This window comes from Camelus dromedarius, chromosome 5, assembly GCF_036321535.1.
Source record: "Camelus dromedarius isolate mCamDro1 chromosome 5, mCamDro1.pat, whole genome shotgun sequence".
Taxonomy (NCBI): Eukaryota; Metazoa; Chordata; class Mammalia; order Artiodactyla; family Camelidae; genus Camelus; species Camelus dromedarius.
Genome location: NC_087440.1, coordinates 74,661,236 through 74,678,627, shown reverse-complemented (window position 1 = coordinate 74,678,627; position 17,392 = coordinate 74,661,236). Strand labels below are relative to the sequence as shown.

The 17,392-nt window shown below is 36.1% G+C and overlaps 1 protein-coding gene across 3 annotated transcripts in view; it reads left to right on the top strand.

The window, feature by feature from the left end:
• CEP128 (centrosomal protein 128) overlaps nucleotides 1–17,392 on the top strand; it is a 357,240-nt gene that overhangs the window by 138,446 nt on the left and 201,402 nt on the right. For all 3 annotated transcript variants that reach the window (XM_064486166.1, XM_064486164.1, XM_031454133.2), the window contains 2 exons: nucleotides 6,298–6,474; nucleotides 10,751–10,810. In XM_064486166.1, the coding sequence (XP_064342236.1) occupies nucleotides 6,298–6,474; nucleotides 10,751–10,810 (237 nt within the window). The remainder of the gene's footprint in view (nucleotides 1–6,297; nucleotides 6,475–10,750; nucleotides 10,811–17,392) is intronic.

Sequence of the window (17,392 nt, the reverse complement as noted above, 5' to 3'; positions counted from 1 at the left end):
ACAACATTATATTTCTACTTCTGTCTATACTGCAGTGTGCTTACCACCAAAGAGTTAGTATCCATCTGTTGCCATACAGGCGATTCCCCTTTACCCATTTTGCCCTCTCCCCTGGCCTTAACCCTCCGGCAACTGCTCTGTTCTCTGCATCTATGTGTTTGTTTTTATTTGTTCATTTATTTTGCTTGTTTGCTTTTTATATTCCACGTATGAGTGAAGTCATACAGTATTTATCTTTCTCTGCCTTATTTCACTTAGCACGATATCCTCAAAGTCCATCTATGTTGTTGCAAATGGCACGATTTCATATTCTTTTATGACTGAGCAGTATTCCGTTGTGTGTGTGTATCTTCTTTATCCACTTACCTGTTGTTGGGCATGTAGGTTGTGTCCGTATCTTGGCTGTGGTAAATAATGCTGCAATGAACGTAGAGGTGCATCCATCTTTTCTAATTAGTGTTCTTGTTTTCTTTGGATAAATACCCAGAAGTGGGATAGCCATATCATATGGTAGTTCTGTCCTTAATTTTTTGAGGAACATCTGTGCTGTTTTTCTTAGTGGCTGTACCAGTTTACATTTCCACCATCAGTGTGTGAAGGGTGCTGGGATATGTAAATGAAGAGGAATAAGATCTTTGCCCTAGAGGAACTCATGGTCTTGTGAGGAGATGGACATAAAAGATACATGTAGAAGCTCGTATAAAGCGCCCCAGGAGCACCCAGACGGAGCACCCAGTGTTCCTAAGCTCTCAGCCTGTCTGTTGTTACAGTATTCACCGGGGTGAGGAAGGGCGTGCATGTTATTGGACTTTCATACAGAGTAAGAAATTCAGTTTATGACCTCCCTTTGTCCTCTTTACTCCTGAGTAGTGTTGGGTTCACAGAGGCCAAAGGATAAACATAGGTTGAATTCATGGAGACTTTGTCAACCTGATCTGAACTGATGTTTTTAGGGTGGTTGTTGTTATGTTTTTTATTTTTTGATCCCAATCTAAACGATGAATATATAGCGGTACTTTGAATTTAAGAGATTCACCATCATGTAAGACCTTCTTTTTTTAAGAAATGCCTGAAAAAATTAGTTTTACACGCGACAGCAACTAATGTGTTATTTATTTTTTGGCTGTTTTGCAAGATAGTTTTAACACTAGTGTAGTAATTTTCCAGATCATACTCTTTAAAAATTTTCTATAATATCCATAGCAGAGCCTTCTCTTTTAGTCGTGCTGCAGTTTCTGCCTTGGTTGGCATTTCATATTGTATCTTAACTTCTTTGCAGCTGAGTCAACTCTGTTGGCAAAAGCAATGTGAACCTTCTTTAGAGAGTCAGATAAATGGCTTCCAGACAGATCCAATTTTTGTTCAGGATAGTTTCATAATTTGCCTTGTAATGCTGGTGTCCTGGATTTAAGGCTTAGGCATAAAAGTTATCTTGAGTTACAGAAATATTCTTTCTCAAAACTTTTTAGGTGATATGTGCAGGTCTATAGTTTTAACAAGCCCTGCTTCCAATAACTTTGAATTACATTGTTTAATTTCAACCTTTAACATTATTTGATTTCTCTCTGCTTCTTATCCCGTCTTTCCCGCATCCCCTGCTCATGTGCTGAAGTATTGTCACACTTACTCAAGTTTGTTTTTAGTAATGGAAAAGCATTAACTTTGTAAATTAATGATTTATTTAGTTGTGTGAGTGTGCTTTATTTACTGTAATGTTTCTGTTAAGGTGTGAAGAACTGTTTTCATTTTATGTAATAAACATATTAGAAATAAAGTGGCTTTTTTGCAGCACTTAACACATTGAAGGAATCTCATAAGCTTTTATCAAGAAGATAACATTTTGGACATGGTCTAAGTTTTATTGAAGTAGTTCTATTTCCATTAAGATTGTGTCTCCTTGTAATCCTTACAGTCTTTGGGAGAGTGAATGTTCTGAGTTGTAAAGGGTGTGCTGAAACAGAAAAGTATAATTAGAGGAACATTTTTTATCCTTTGAATCACAGGTTCATTGATAAAGCCGGTCAACTCTGTGTGTGTGTGTGCATGTGTGTGCGTGCACATATGTGATTGTGCACATGTGTATGATGACATCGTGAACAGTGTGATTTTTGTTTCCTTTAGACACAAGTGTCAACAATATAAGCCTTTTCTGTCCTGAAGCAGAAACATCATGAAACCTTTGCTCTCTTGACAGTGGAACTGTACCTTGTTTAGTGTGAGATTAGTTGTCGTTCTTAACTAAAATCTGCCAAGAGATTTTATGTGTACACAGGGTACATCTCCAGTGTAGAGGAGGGGGGTAGCCCCTAAAAGATTAGGATATTATGTGCTTGATGGATTTCCCCCGTTTTATGGTCTATTTTGAATTTGCCAGTATGTCATATTTTTATTTGTAGCGATAAAAGTTCATTCGGAAATATTTTTTGAGTTGCTCTTTCTACTTTATGACTACGTTAGTCCCCACATAACCTGCTGGCTTTTCTAAATTTTTCACAATGGCTTTCTAAGCTCCAATTTTAAGAACTGGGCCTTTATAGCACTTCAGCAGAGAGTATTAGTCAGAGAGCCAGGGCACTTAGTTTATGGGTTGTTGTCTCTGACTTAAGTCGTTACTTGGTCTGAATTTTGGTTTCTTTATTTGTAAAGTTAACGGTTGGGTTTGTATTTTAAGGTTCTTTCTTAAATTCAGTCATAGTCTAGAGTGTTTCTCTTCTTGGGTCATATAGACTGCTACTGTCAGATTTGTTTGTCCCCAGCCCTTATCCTCTGTGAAGAAGCTCCTTATATTCCCAAGACCTTAGCTTTTTGCTAATCTTGTAGAATTACTGCTCCCTCTGATTTTACTAGAAGACCAGGGAATAGCCATAGTAGTGCCTAAATATTACCATCTGCTTTTATTAATCTCTATGCCCCCAAATTAGACTGGATGTTGGGATTAACGTCAGCCTGTTTCCCATCATCTCACAGAATGAGCTGTGCTTGTTCCACTGGTAGAGCTGTTTCTGAAACACAAAACTGGGAGAAACAGTCCCAGTCCTTGGGAGCTACAATTAGTGTTGAAACCAATATTCTCCAGCCAGAGCATGAAAGTGTCGAAATTTCATGGAGACATTTGTTGGCTCTGTGAGAGCAGGACTCTAACCTGTCTCGTTCACTGTGTCCCTAGCACCCAGAAGAATGTCTTGCCATAGTAGGCCTTCCATAAAATGTATAGAGTGAATGAATAAATCAAATTGCAATGGCTTAAGTATAGAATGGAAGAGCTTAACTTAACTCCTAGATTTAGATTCTTAGAGCATGTGCAGAAAGGATGGAGAACCAGTATGGTGCAGTGTCTGAAAACTAGCTAAATAAGAACATATACCTTGACCTGGAACACTAAAAGACTTAGTAGCGGGTGGAGGATTTATTTATTTACTTTAATTTTTGAGTATAGCACTTAGACTAATGGAAAGATTCTGCAGCTTTGTCAAGTACCCTTTTCCTTGAAACTTGAGTTAGTCACCTAGGGGTGGGTGGGATGACCACCTGTCAGAAATGTCAAAGAAGGGATTTCTGAAAGAATGGGTAGCGAAGCCCACTGGCCTCTAAGGTTCATGTGAGTTTATAGCTCTGCGAGTTTTACTTCAAAGGGAGATTGGACATGGCACACGGAATGCCTCACTGAAGACAGTGAAGTAGATAATGAAATGTCAGCCTTTGCTAAAGTGATTGAACTTAGTGAGAGGCCTTTCTGACAATATCAACATTCTTAATACTGAAATGTAGAAATAGTTCTGTCTTCATATTAATGAGTCAGGTAACAGCACAGAAAAATAATAGTGGGAAAAGAAAGATGGCTGCGAGGGAAAGGAAAAAAGAAAGATCAAGTAGAACATCACTGTGAGTTGCCTGGATTTAGAATATGAACAGTTGTCCTCTGAGTACATCGGTAACCCCTGAGAGAGTATTTTCGTTGTTAACATCACACCAACAAGGACACGCAAGCTTGTGTTTGTCTGGAGGCCTTTGTTTCTGTGGAGGAAACCTCCTAGCATACATACCTCAGCAGTCTCTGAGTGTGTAGATCTGCTTGGTAATTGATGAAATGATCTTTGCAGTGTTGAATTTAAATCTTCACAAAATGTTTAAATTACTTATTCAGCAAAGTAGGGAAGGTGATTATAATCATGTCTTGTGGTCTCCTGAAATTAGAAGTTTATTAAGGGAGACAGGTGCAAAAATACATATTATGGATTGATACATTTTTTGAAACCATGATGTTCATAATACGCTGTGGGAATATTCTGCATTGGGAAATCACGAAAGAAAGAAGAGTGGATCTTGAAGGATAAAGTTTGAAGGATAGGAAGTATAGGCGGGTGCGTACATAGCAACAGTACAGAAGAAAGTATCCTTGCCTAGGGACTTGGCAGTAAGGTGTTTTCTACTAAGCAAACTATAAAATCAACAAATATTGTTCAGAGTCAGAATGTTAATTTTTTAGAAAAGCTCCTAGATGAGAGCAAGACATAGTGACACTGTTGATGCATCTAAAGAGATGTCCTGTCAATCAGGAGGGAGAGTCTGAGCAGAAGCTGAATGTGGACAAAGGAGAAACTTAGAGAGATGCACTTAAGCAGCCTGCATCCAGACACTACTCAAGAGAATGGAACACTCTTACTACTGTGATTTGAAATCCTGACTTGTAGATGGGCATGCCAGGCTACCATTAGCGTGATGCCACTTAAACATTGTTTCCTAAAGCAAACTCCCCTTGCTCTGCTTTCCTATTCATTAAACAACATTCTGATTATAATTTGCCTTCCGGTCTAGATTGGTCTACAGGGAGAAAACATACTGGTTATGCTGACATGAGCATTCTGATCCATATGGCAGTTATGGTTCTCACTGTAAATTAATGTAGTCAATTGAGTGGCATTCTAGTTTGTACATTAGTCTCTTGTGAGCTTAATGTATTCTACTGCTAAAAGCTGGCTCAAATCAGAGTACCAAAAAGAAAAAATATCCAGCCCCTGAGTCTACATAGCTGAGGTCCAGCCTGGGATGCTGTATTCATGAAGACAAACACTGTATCTTGGCTACCAGCTCCATTTTTGAATAGTGAGATTTCAAGCAGAGTTGTACAGATCAGATGTGGTCAGAGGAGACACATGTAGGCATCTTGAGAAACTGCAAGTGGTTAAAGTATGAGAGAATAGTAAGGAGGGATATGACGCTAGAGAGGAGGGCAGAAGACAGGTTGTGAAAGAACTCGGTTCCTTTGCAAAGAGGGTGTTTCATTCTTTTTTTAAAGTATGTTGAATTGCAAGGAAATATCGTGTATTCTGCTAAAATACCATTCTACCTTTCATGATTAATTTTCACTGGACAGATCTCTGTGTTATTTTAAATTCTAGCTGGCTTTGTTGACCACATAATCTTCCTGCTTGTGTTGTATTCACTAGAGTGGATAAAGATGACTAGGGTACCAGGGAATGACTGAAGGCAACAATCGCCAGCCATTATGACTTTTTGGTCCACTGTTTATACTCACAATTCTAGTGATTCTGTTATTTTCCTCCAAGACTTATGCAATACCACTTGAATTCCTCTAATGATGAAATTGTGTAATCAAAATGATTGAGAATTGTTTTGCCAGGGTGGGGGAGGGTGGTGCCCAAGTCCTTGTAACCTCTTAAAGGGTTCCTTAGAAACCCCCTTTCATTAAATATATTTGCTTACTTGAAAACTACCTCCAACTTCTGTCAAATTTTTATAGTTCAAAGCATTTATGCAGTATGACTGCATTTGAAGACTTAGGCTTTTTAAAAACTGTTTTGATGAGATAAAGGCAGTAGTAACGTGTTTTTTTTTTTCCTGAAATGAAACTATCGCTATCTTATTTGACATTTTGCTTTTTCTAGTGTTTTACTAAAATTTATTGAGAGCTCAAAGTCAATTTGTTGCATCAACTTTTACTCTTAGTTTCATTAATGGCATTATGTTATTAAAATGGTGAAGGAGTTTTTTGAACTTTCTTCTTTCATTACAGAATTACTATATGTATGTACTTTTTTTTTTTTTTCAAATAAAAAATATTTCACTATTTCACTAAATGCCCTACCTCTGAATTCTTTATTACTTGACCTCGGTTAATGAGTAGGCATAATATTTTATTTTAGTAAAATAAAGGGACAGACAAAGTCAGATCTGTTTTCTAACATGCTTCTTTGAGTTGGTTGTACAGATATTACAGGTGTTTCTTGCCTCCACTTAATAATTAACTTATGTTTTTATTCCTTATCAATGCCTTAGGAAAAACACATAAGCAATGAAGAAGAGCACTTAAGGAGGATGGAAGAGGCCAGACTGCAACTCAAGGATCAACTTCTTTGTCTAGAGACTGAACAGGAATCCATTCTTGGTGTGATAGGAAAGGAAATTGATACAGCTTGTAAAACCTTCTCTAGGGACTCAATGGAGAAATTGAAAGTAATTATGAGTTCTCATAGTGCCTTTCAGTTAGTTTCCTAATATATAATTATAATGAGATCTTAATGCATGGTTACATGGTAGTCACATTTTTATTCCAGAGAGTTTTACGGAACAAAATAACATCTTGCATTTTTCAGAATGAGTTATTTTATCTATGGCACAGTCATGGTGAGAGAAAGTGTGCTGTTACTCCACTGAATTGCCTGTATCTCACTCTGTAAAAGAAAGTGTCTTATAAGAGAAGCAGCAGTTCTGACCAAAAAAATATCCATAAGAGTCAAAAAAACCTGTATTTTGAATTTTTTATTATCACAGGCCATTTTTGTTGTTGTTACCGTATTACTGGGGAACATCTGTTGAGTACTAGTTATACTATAGGTACTATGGTAAGTACAGGGTATGCATTCTCTCCTTTAACTGCTGAAACCACCCCGTCCTTCAGGTCCTTGGATTATATCCATTGTAGACCAGAGAAAGCAAGGCTTGGAGGGGTTACGTAACTTGCCCCTGGCCATGTATCTAGTCAGATGGTAGAACTGGGACTTAAACCCTGGGCATCTAACTCTGGAGCTTAAGCAAGTAACCACCATGCTATTTGCCTTTCCTATGTATACAAATTACATTTCACTGAGTTTTTTTAATCTTTAAAATGGATTATTATTACCCAATTTGTAGTCCTAGTGAAATGATAAATAAAAACAGAAGTAGTCATGGATGTTCTTAATTCCTTGGAGGTGAGCACCTCTTATGACTCTAGGTTCTGGTGCTGCTCTATTACATACAAAGAGCATTGCATTGCTTTGGTATGTATGGCTGTAACACATTATAGTTTAGCCTTCATTTACTGTTGTATTTATTTCATGTGATGATATGACAGCACTCAGATTATAGTATTGTGCATTAAGGCTTTTTTAAAACCTTTTCAGTTGTTCCTTATTTTTATTTTGTCATTCATCTTTTTTTTTTTTCCTCATATAAAACTACTTTCCCCTCTTTTTTTCCTGCTTTTCCTGCCCATCTTTTTTTTTCCCCCTTTTCTTTAAGTGATGTTTCAGAGAACATAAAATGATAATTCCACTCTTGTGGTTCAAGGTGCTTTAGGATTCAACTTTAAAGGAAATATTTCAACTGGTAGAATTTGATGGAGTTGATGGAATTTCTACCATATGTGTTTTTATATACATTTTTTTTTAAAGCTCAAATGTCAGTTTGAGAGGACTGTGAGCCAAATATGAGAGGTAATTGGCTTGAGGGGAAAACTACCTCTTTCAGTGCTGTTATAATTCTGGTTTATTCTTTTTCCTGGGTAATGCTATTTTATTTAAGACTTGTCTTGTTTACATATATTTAAAGGGTATGTGGCTTTGAAATCCTAATTTTACCTAAAAGAGGCACACATTAACAATGCAATATTTAGTCTATATTTAAGAATCTGTGTCAGGATGGCTTGTTTTCAGTAAAGTAGAGATGTAAAAATGGAAACATTTGGGTCATGTTATAAGATATATAAACGTTGTTATGGCCAATTATAGGCTAAAACAGTGTGCAGATAGAAGATTGCTTGAATATTTTATTTCTTTATGAGGTACAATTTATCCTTCCAACATACCCCGAAAAGCATACTATTCTTTAATAGGCTTCCAGGAATGCAGTGATTGTGGTCATGGGTCTTTACACATCTTCCTCAAGACAAAGACTAATTCAACCTAAGTAATGGATGGAAAGTAAATTTGAAAGAATGGAAATTCTATTGAGATTTTTTAAATAATACATGTTTTCATTGTCAATCTCTTTCCACTAATAACTTCTGTTGTTTCACTACTATAAGATTGAAAAAAAAAAAAGAGGGAATACTCAAGAACATAATGTTTGCTCTCACCCCAAAAAAACCACCAAGGTGTTTGTTAAAATAAAATTGATTCTTTGCTTTATAGTTCAGAAACATAGTGGAAATTGGTGGTCCTTGTAAAATGTTTTAAGAAATGGAATATTTCCAACCATTCCTTGTCATTTGTTGATTTTTGAAATATTGCTGATGAAATTTTCAGCCATTTTATGTAGAAAGTGACTGTGCTGTGGAATGGACTGAATAATAGACATGTAACACAGGAGCCTGAGAAAGGCCTTTGGGAATATTGATATTATCTCTAATTACATTTTTCTTTTTTCAGGCACTATATTTATTAATTATTCCACCTTAGTAAGTGCATGCAGTGTTTGAAAACCTATGGACAGATACTTAATAAACCACCACGATTATGAAACAATTAGGACAGTGTCTCAGTTTAAAGATACATTATTTTCCCGGACCAATCTTTGATAATTCAAGAGCTTTTCCCCTATCACTTGGCCTGAGTATTCATTTACTTGTAGAGCATAAAAAGGATGGACCTTAGATCAAGACAAATGTAGGTTCAAATTACATCTCTCCAAATTGCTAATGTATAACCTTGGATGAGTTATGTCATCTCTATTCTCTCTGAGAATTCATGTCCCATTTATAAGTTGGCTTATTGTAAAAAAAAAAAAAAGTTATATAAGATATAGACGGTGTACATTATCGTGTGAAATAACTTACACTTAGTAGCTATTTGACTATTGATAGCTATCATTATTATGTACTAACTTTTTTTGGTAACATATTCATATTAACATGTACATACCTTCTGTTTCTTTAATCTTTTTATATATATAACAAATCTATGTCTATATATAGAATCTGTATCTATATATAGCTTAATCGATATATATATATAAAACAAATACCTGTGACAGTGCTCTTTTCATAATAGACTGTGAAGCTTATTTACTGATGATTATATCTTGATACGCTGTTAGTATTGATGATGGTGTTCTGTATTCCAGACAGTGTGCGACTAACACCAGTTGTATTTAATTTATACCTTGGTCTGATGACCAAATGTAGTTTGCTCACTTTATACCTGGTAACCTACAGCTTAGAGAAATTAAGTCACACCACTTGTAAATGGACAAGTGGCTTTCTCTTAAACACTATATATAAATTTGTAAAGCAGATCACAACATATGAATATTACTTGTACTCATCTCAAATTAGTCTTTAATCTTGAGCACTATATCTTAGGTCATTGAAGTCTTGAGACTATGACAGAGATCAATGAAAAAGACTAATAAAAAATCATAATGATAAATGGATGTTTACAAATATTCAACATAATAGAGATGTGGAAGAGAAAGAGAACACTATGAGCTAGAGTGATTAGGGAATATCTCACTGAAAAAGCAGGGAAAGCATGAGAGTTGAGTGAGATTTAGGTAATGGGAGAAATGCATGAAAGTTTATGTCTAAGAACACATCACTGTTGTATAAGGCATGCGATCAGCACTCCTCATACATGTGTCTAAATGAATTACCTAATGCTGTTAGGGGAGTGATGTGTACACACATCAGGAAGCGTGGAAGTATTTGAGAATAGGAATAGACATCTCTTACAGAGGGAAAGGACACTTTTAAGCAGAAAATTTCTAGGAAAAAAGTCCTACAAAAATACCATAAGTAGCACAAAGTTCAAAGACAGTAGGAATTGAGAAAAACTTTTGTGTTTACAATTATAAAGTCATTGACAACCTTTGAGTATGGTTTAATCCGTAATAAGGCAGAACCAGATGGCATGGGATTTTATATGAGTTGGTGTGAAGGAAATCAGGGCAGCTGGTGTAGACAATGTATTTATTGTAGAATTTTGTTACCATCATGAAATATAAAGCAGTGTTTGTATGAAGTTAATTGAGTAGGTTCTGTTGTATAAGAACACATTAATAAGCCAAAATGGCCCTCATAGTATAAAATTAAAGAAGGAAAAATAAGATGAAGGATTAAGTTTCCATATAATTACATCTAACCCACTGCGAAATACATTACTGGGAACAAGTCTAAGGAAAAGAAACAAACAAAAATGAAGTGAACTGGTTTAATTGAGGCTGTTTGCCACGCAAAACTCTGTGGAACAGCCTCAGAGAGTCTAGCAATAGTAGCACTTGAGAGTTGATGCATGTCTCTATACGTGAGCTAAATATTGGCTGCCAATCCATACATATATACATTCTTATATAAACAGACATGCTAAATAAATGGTGGTTTGGAATTGATTTCGTACTTGGTATGAACTTTCTTCTTTTAAATCCTTAAGTTTAGAGAATAAACTTTTGGATGTAATAATAAAGAATTTTCATTGATGTAAGTTCATTTCAGAGAAAAATCTACTTCTAATAGGCTATTTACTCTTTTTTGTAGGTTTTTTCATCTGGTCCTGATGTCAATTATGACCCACATCGCTGGTTAGCAGAAAGCAAGGTAATTAATCTTTGAATCCTAAAGTTACCATAATTTTTATGACCTTCAAGGCATCCTATTTGGGCTAGTCATATATTTTAGCATGTAACTGAGCATTTGAAGGTGTAAAACTTCATTGCTGGGGAAGACATCATTGTAATGCATTCAGGAAACCTCCATGTTCCTTTAGTTTAACATTGAAAAATTAGCTTAAATATATAGGCATAGAATGCCAGAATGAATGCAGGTAAAACTTGAAATATTAAAATTAGATTTTCAGAGAGACACATTTTTTTTTGCATTTTCCTTGGGGTAGGCAATCTCTGGAGGAGCCAAAAGTCAAGGCAGCTGTAACCAGCTTTCATTAAACATATATACATATATTCTGGTTCTGGAGGGTAAGCTGAAAGCCTGACAAACCTCTGTGTGGCTCAAGCAAATCCTTCAGCTCTCTGAGTGTCTCACTCTCTCATTTACAAAATGGGAGGGGTAAACTCTATGTTCTGACAATAATATTTTTGCTTCATGATCCTTTGTTAAATTTAATGGAAGGTTAAAATTGAACAATTTGCTAATTTTAGCAAAAAGATTCTTCTACACTGTGGGATAGTTACCAATTACCTTTGTAGATCAGATCAACTTGGAAATTCATTTCTTTACATATATAGACAATTATGACCACATAAGATGTAGTTATCTGTTTATTCAAGTATTAATACTTAAACACTTGCATTCCTTTTTAGAATAGTTTTCTTCAGCTTAAGGTACATATATCTTCCATCCCACTTAAATTCTGTAAGAAAACCAACCATACTATAAACCTGACCAGCTGTGGTCAAATTTAGGATTTTGTTGCAAGAAAGAATGTTTAATTTTGTACTATATCCTTATTTAAAAATATGACAAGAGTGAGGTTTCAGAGAAGGTATTTGAGTTTTCCAGTGCCATGTAAAGAATGGGAGAATGGATTACATGCCATGTCAGATTCAGTTAACATTCTTACCATTATATGTATTGCCATCTTCAGTCTTTATTCCTTCAGCCAAGATTTATTGATTCTGTACTTTTTTTGTGCGTGTACAGACATTGGGGCTATAAGTGTTAGCAAGCCATGAAAGTTAACAAGGAAAACGGATACATAAATGAGTTTTAGAAATCTTTCAGATGTGTTATATTGTCATAGAAATATGTAAACATCGAGGAACACCAAAGAAAGAAGAGCTGACTATGGGGTTTGCTGGAAGGTTGGGAGGGCAGGATGCTGCCAGCCTGTCACTGAAGGCTTCCGAGAAAAATGCAATATTTAAACTTGGTCACAGGAAAAATATGTAGTAGTTCTCCAGTTGGCTAAGTATAATAGTGGCAAAAAGGTGAATATTTGAGTAAACACAGATAAAACCCTGAGATTGGTGAGTAAGGTGGGAGGTGGTACAAAGGAAGAGTTCACTTTTGAAAACTAGATATGCATTAGAGAAGCCTTTAAAAAAATTCTTAATAAGAAAACTAACAGTATTACGATTGGACACAGGAATTTACTCAACCTTACTAAATTTTCTCCCCTTTAAGTACAGTGGTCCTGTGCATACTCAACAATTTTTGACAGAAGCAAATGCAAACTTGTATTTATGCCACCTGCATAGAAGATTTGGAATATACGTGTTTTGCTGTCTCAGAATTTTTTGGCTAGAAACTTGTTGTGCATTAATAAAGCATTTCTCTTTTTTCTTTTCCCCAACTCCACAATTCTGACAAGAACAGTGTACTTGGAATTTTCTTTCAAGTTAAAATCTTTATCATTTCTGAACAGAAAGCTTTCACTGCTGCTGCTCAGTTAAATTATGAGAGTCAGAGATGACTCTTAATCATAGCCCTTTAATTTGGGAGCTAGCGAGTAGTTTTCCCTTATCATTTAATGGGATTGAACTTCTGATCAGACGAGTTTTAATGCTGCATGAGACGACTGTTTCTCTACAGTGTAAAAGGGTCGTGATAAGCAGTACTGTCCTGACCAACTGACTAAGGAGGAATTGAATCTATTTACTAGAAAGAGGGCTTAGGTTATTGATGGGGTACCATACTGTAATTCCCATGAACTGTAACTAGACAGCTAGCTCTATAAGTATGGAAGATAAGATCTGAAATCAAAGGACAAGAACTGTATGGAGAGTAAAACTGCCCTTCAGCTAGTGCATGCTGACACTTTGCAGTATTAGAAGGACCTCTGATGGCATTTAGTAATTGTTTTCATAAATCTGCCAAATGAATTTCTTCTTTTAGTGTTAATCCTAGATTGGGTGGGGATTGTGTCACTGCTGCTTTATTTGGAACGTAAAACGTGAAGTCCAACTAAGAGTTGTACCAGGTTGTTAGGTAAAAGAAGCAATATAGTAAGAATAATACATCACAGGGAGGAAGAGGGTTGAGATGGTCGTAAGGGTCAATAATACAAGGAGTTCCCATAGATAAAGGATTTGTTTTTGTCATAAATGCTGACAAGGCATGTAGAGGCCAAATTTTATTCAGTTTAACAGAGAATTTACTGAGTAGCTATTGCGCCCCAATGCTGTATTTCACGCTGTGGACATAAAAATGAACTAAGACATGATCCTGCCTCTCTGGGAACATGTTTTCTCTAGAAAATCTGACACTTGTGTAGATAATTTTAATATTATATGTTAGAGCTGGGACAGAGGTATGCAGAAGCTGTCACGGAGGCTAATGCCTCCGGGGACTCTTGAAGCTAGCCAGGTAAAGAGGAGACAGCATGTATGCAGAGTAAACCATTGTAGGAATGGTTACTTAGGAAAGCTACTTAGTTACTGAGAAGAGTTTAGTTTGTAGGAATAGCCTGGGAGAGAAACACCATGATAAATGAAAAGAAACCTGAGTGATTTGGCAAAACTACAGTATGAAAATAAGAGACAGAGAATGTCAGGAATGAGGCTTCAGAAAGAGGTAGGGGTTAGATCCATCAAGAAGAGTATTGTGTGAAAAGCTTGGGTCAGCTCTGCATTTAGTAGGGAACCATGAAGGAGTTTTGAAAGGGAGAGTGATATGCTCATAGTCTTATTTTAGAAGCATCACTGCTAGTGATGTGAAAGGTAGATGAGAGGTGGGAAGACCAAAGGCAGGAAGAGCAGTTAGGAGGTCTTCAGATGAGACCCAGGTCTCTGGCTGAGGTAGGGTGAAAGTTTGAATTTAGGAAGTTGAATTCAGAGGAAGGGACAGACTGAAGAAATATTTTGGTGACAATATGCAAGTGATGTTTAGTGTTATGTCAGAGGCAGATGGAGAAGGAGATGTCCAGGATTTTCCATTCAAACTAGAAGACCCGTCAAAGGTTGGTATCGGAATAGGCAGGCATGCAGGCCTAGGTAGGCAAGCTTGCAGAAGTATTGGAAGAGTTTCCATCATAGGAATTGATATCTAGAAAGTTCCATCTGGACAGGAAGGTCCAAAGAGAAGCAGGGACAAAGGCACAGATCAGAGTTTAGGTTCAAATCATGGAAAGAAGTGAGGAGTAACAGAGTCATTTGCAGTGAGAAAGTAGGGACAACTGATCAAATCTAGAGCCAGAAGGCACTCACTCTCGGGAGGAACCACAATACTAGCGAGCATCGCTCTCGATGCCAGACCTTAAGTTATCCTTTTACGACAGCGAGTAAAAGGAAAGCTGGTGTCAGCTGCTCTTGAGCACAAGGCAGGAGCCCCAGTGCTCTGTTGTTTACATTTAGCTCTGGGGATCTGCTACTAATTATTCCCTCAAGATGCACAAAAATGAATTTATGTGACGATCTTTTCCTTTTTGGCCTTTATTCGACTGTATTGAAATTCCCATTTACTCTTTTCCTGTTTCTTTGGTCTATAAGCTTGATGAGGGGAGACCTGTTTCTTTCCTGTTTCTCATTGCATTTTTAGCAGTTACCACAATGATTGACTAAAGCATCAATAAATATTTTTTTTAAAAGAGTGATTAATTGAACGTGCTGCATTTTCCTACTCAGGTTACGTCCTCAGCTTAAATAATAGCAATGAGTAAATAACAAGCAGATTCAATTTTAGTAAATATATGAATTCTCAAATACTGGTTTTATTTGATCAGAACTTTAAATTTTAAGATTTATATGTAAGAAATATGCTTCCAAATCCAAGGGGATTTTCCTATGTTATCCTTTTTGATATAATCCCAAAGAGTCACACTTTTTATAGTATAACGTGTTCTACATGTTGACAAGCATTTGTTCTTCCCTACTGTTTTTGGGGTGTTATAACTGAAGCAGCTTTAGAGATCATATGGTTTCTTCCTCATTTTGTAGCTGAGAAAGAGGTCCTGGAAGTTTTGAATTTTACCTAAGGACATAAAGCTACTTAGTTACTGAGAAGAGTTTAGAAGCTGGGTCTGAACTCTTTGCCATTGTTTCTTTCCACTGATTGTGTAATCTACACTTGAATATAAGCCTTACACTTATGAATATGTGGATTTTGAAAATTAGCCATTGTGTGAGAAATATTAGACCCAGCGTATTTAATTCTTGTTGAAGAATGCAAATTATCGGCCAGTATTTTATCCTTCTGCTGTAGATACCAAAATGTGATACAAGAACTCAGGCATCTTGATTCATGTGTTGGAAACATACTTTAGGTTGTGTACAGGGAACACATTCAGTTTAATTGGAGGAAATATTTGGTATTTTTTAGTATGTGCTCTTATTTTGGAGATAGTTCTTCCTGGTTATATTCATAACTAAGTAGAAAAGTGGAGAAAGTATCATTGAGATAATAATTACATTTCGAGGTTGATTTAAATTTGAATTTTGTAGTTTTGGTATAATTCTTGTTCTGTCGGTCCGGCACATTCTAAAATGTTGCCATGTTCTGAAAAGTTGCCATCCTCTTTCTTTATCTTTGGTTCTTACACAGTCGTTTCATCTCAAAATTGTTTTTAGAGTTTTGGCAAAGGAATAAAGGAAGCAGAGTAATTAAAAGCAGCAAAATTATGGGTCCTATTATTATTGCTAACTATCAATTATGATCTTTTTATTCAAATTTTCTGTTTTCCTTGATTTTTAGCTTTGAGTCATTCCTTCTTGACTTTTGGTATATTATCCCACTAAATCTCACCAGAGGATTCTCACAGATTAAAAAGAGCATTTTGATTGTTTTGCTAGGTACTTATAGCCCCACCTAATTGCAAGCTGTCAAATAGGAAGGTAAAAAACTACCTTATGTAGAAATTCTTTCTCTACTATGGTTTATTTAGCAGTACTTGTTGATGTAATTTAATAAGTGATCCTGTTATATAATCTGTAAGATGCTCCTGTGAGTGGTTAATAGAATGGCGTTTGCACTGTGATTAATAGCCTTGTCAGCTAATTATTGTTTGAACTGGCAAAGTTATTCCTAACTGTGTTCCAAGCTGTTTCTGTAAGACACTTAATGAAAGGTGCTGGGTGTTTCTCTAACAAACGCTGATTCTCATAATTGATTACTGGTTGATGAAATCTCCATAAATTGATATTTTGTTTTGTAGGATAAATAATAGATTCTGCATATTTATTCAATTCCTAGCAAGCATGTAACTATAACCTGTTTTTAATTTTGTGTGGCAATGGAATAAAGGCTCCATAGAATACCCTGAAGCTCTAGGTCATACTGTGTTAGTCTGCTGGGGCTGCCATAATAAAATACCGCAGACTGGGTGGCTTACACAACAGACATTTATTTTCTCACAGTTTTGGAGCCTAGAAGTCCAAGATCAACGTACCAGGGCAAAGTTGGTTTCCGGTGAGTCTTCTCCCTGGCTTGTAAGTAGCCTCCCTCCATGTGGGGCCAGCGGATAGTAGACTAGGGGTATGGCTGGGAGAGTTGAAGTCTGGGAGTCAGAAAATATCTCTTCCCCTGCTTATAAGGACACTAGCCCTATAGGATTAGGGCCTTACTCTTACGGCCTCATTTAATCTTAATTATTTCCCTAAAGCCCTATCTCCAAATACAGTCACACCGAGGGTTAGGGCTTCAACATATGATTTTGAGAGGGGATATAATTAAGTTCATAACACAGATCAAACCTGATTAATGCTTTATTTCAGATAATTTTTTGATTTTTTTTGTTTTTATCAGAATCAGCAGAATTATTGTTACGAAAAATAGAATTATTGTTTTTCCATCATCATCTCTTAGCAACAGTAGTGAACACAGGCCAAAGATTGGGATGGAATAAGTAGAAAAGCATTGAGAAAAGGGAAATATGAAGTTATTTTCTAAATTTGCAGTTAAATCCCTGGGAAACAGGAGATTAAACTGGATGATTGAAGCTGGTGATCCCCAGGGACTCATTTTGTTTGGACCACATGGGTTTTGAAAAATTGAATTTGTGATCAACATTTTTAAAAAATCAAGTTATTTCATTATTACAGCATGAGATTTATTTTTCTTTTGATACATCAGAATATCTGATATCACTAGAGTTTCATTCTTATGTGGTGGAAAACTATTAGAGTTAAGATGAAGAATCATGGACGTGACCACATTAGAAGGGATGGCCTTCTAACCTTTTTCTTTGGGTGTGTGTGTGGTTGCATTTTTATAATCCATGTTGATAAT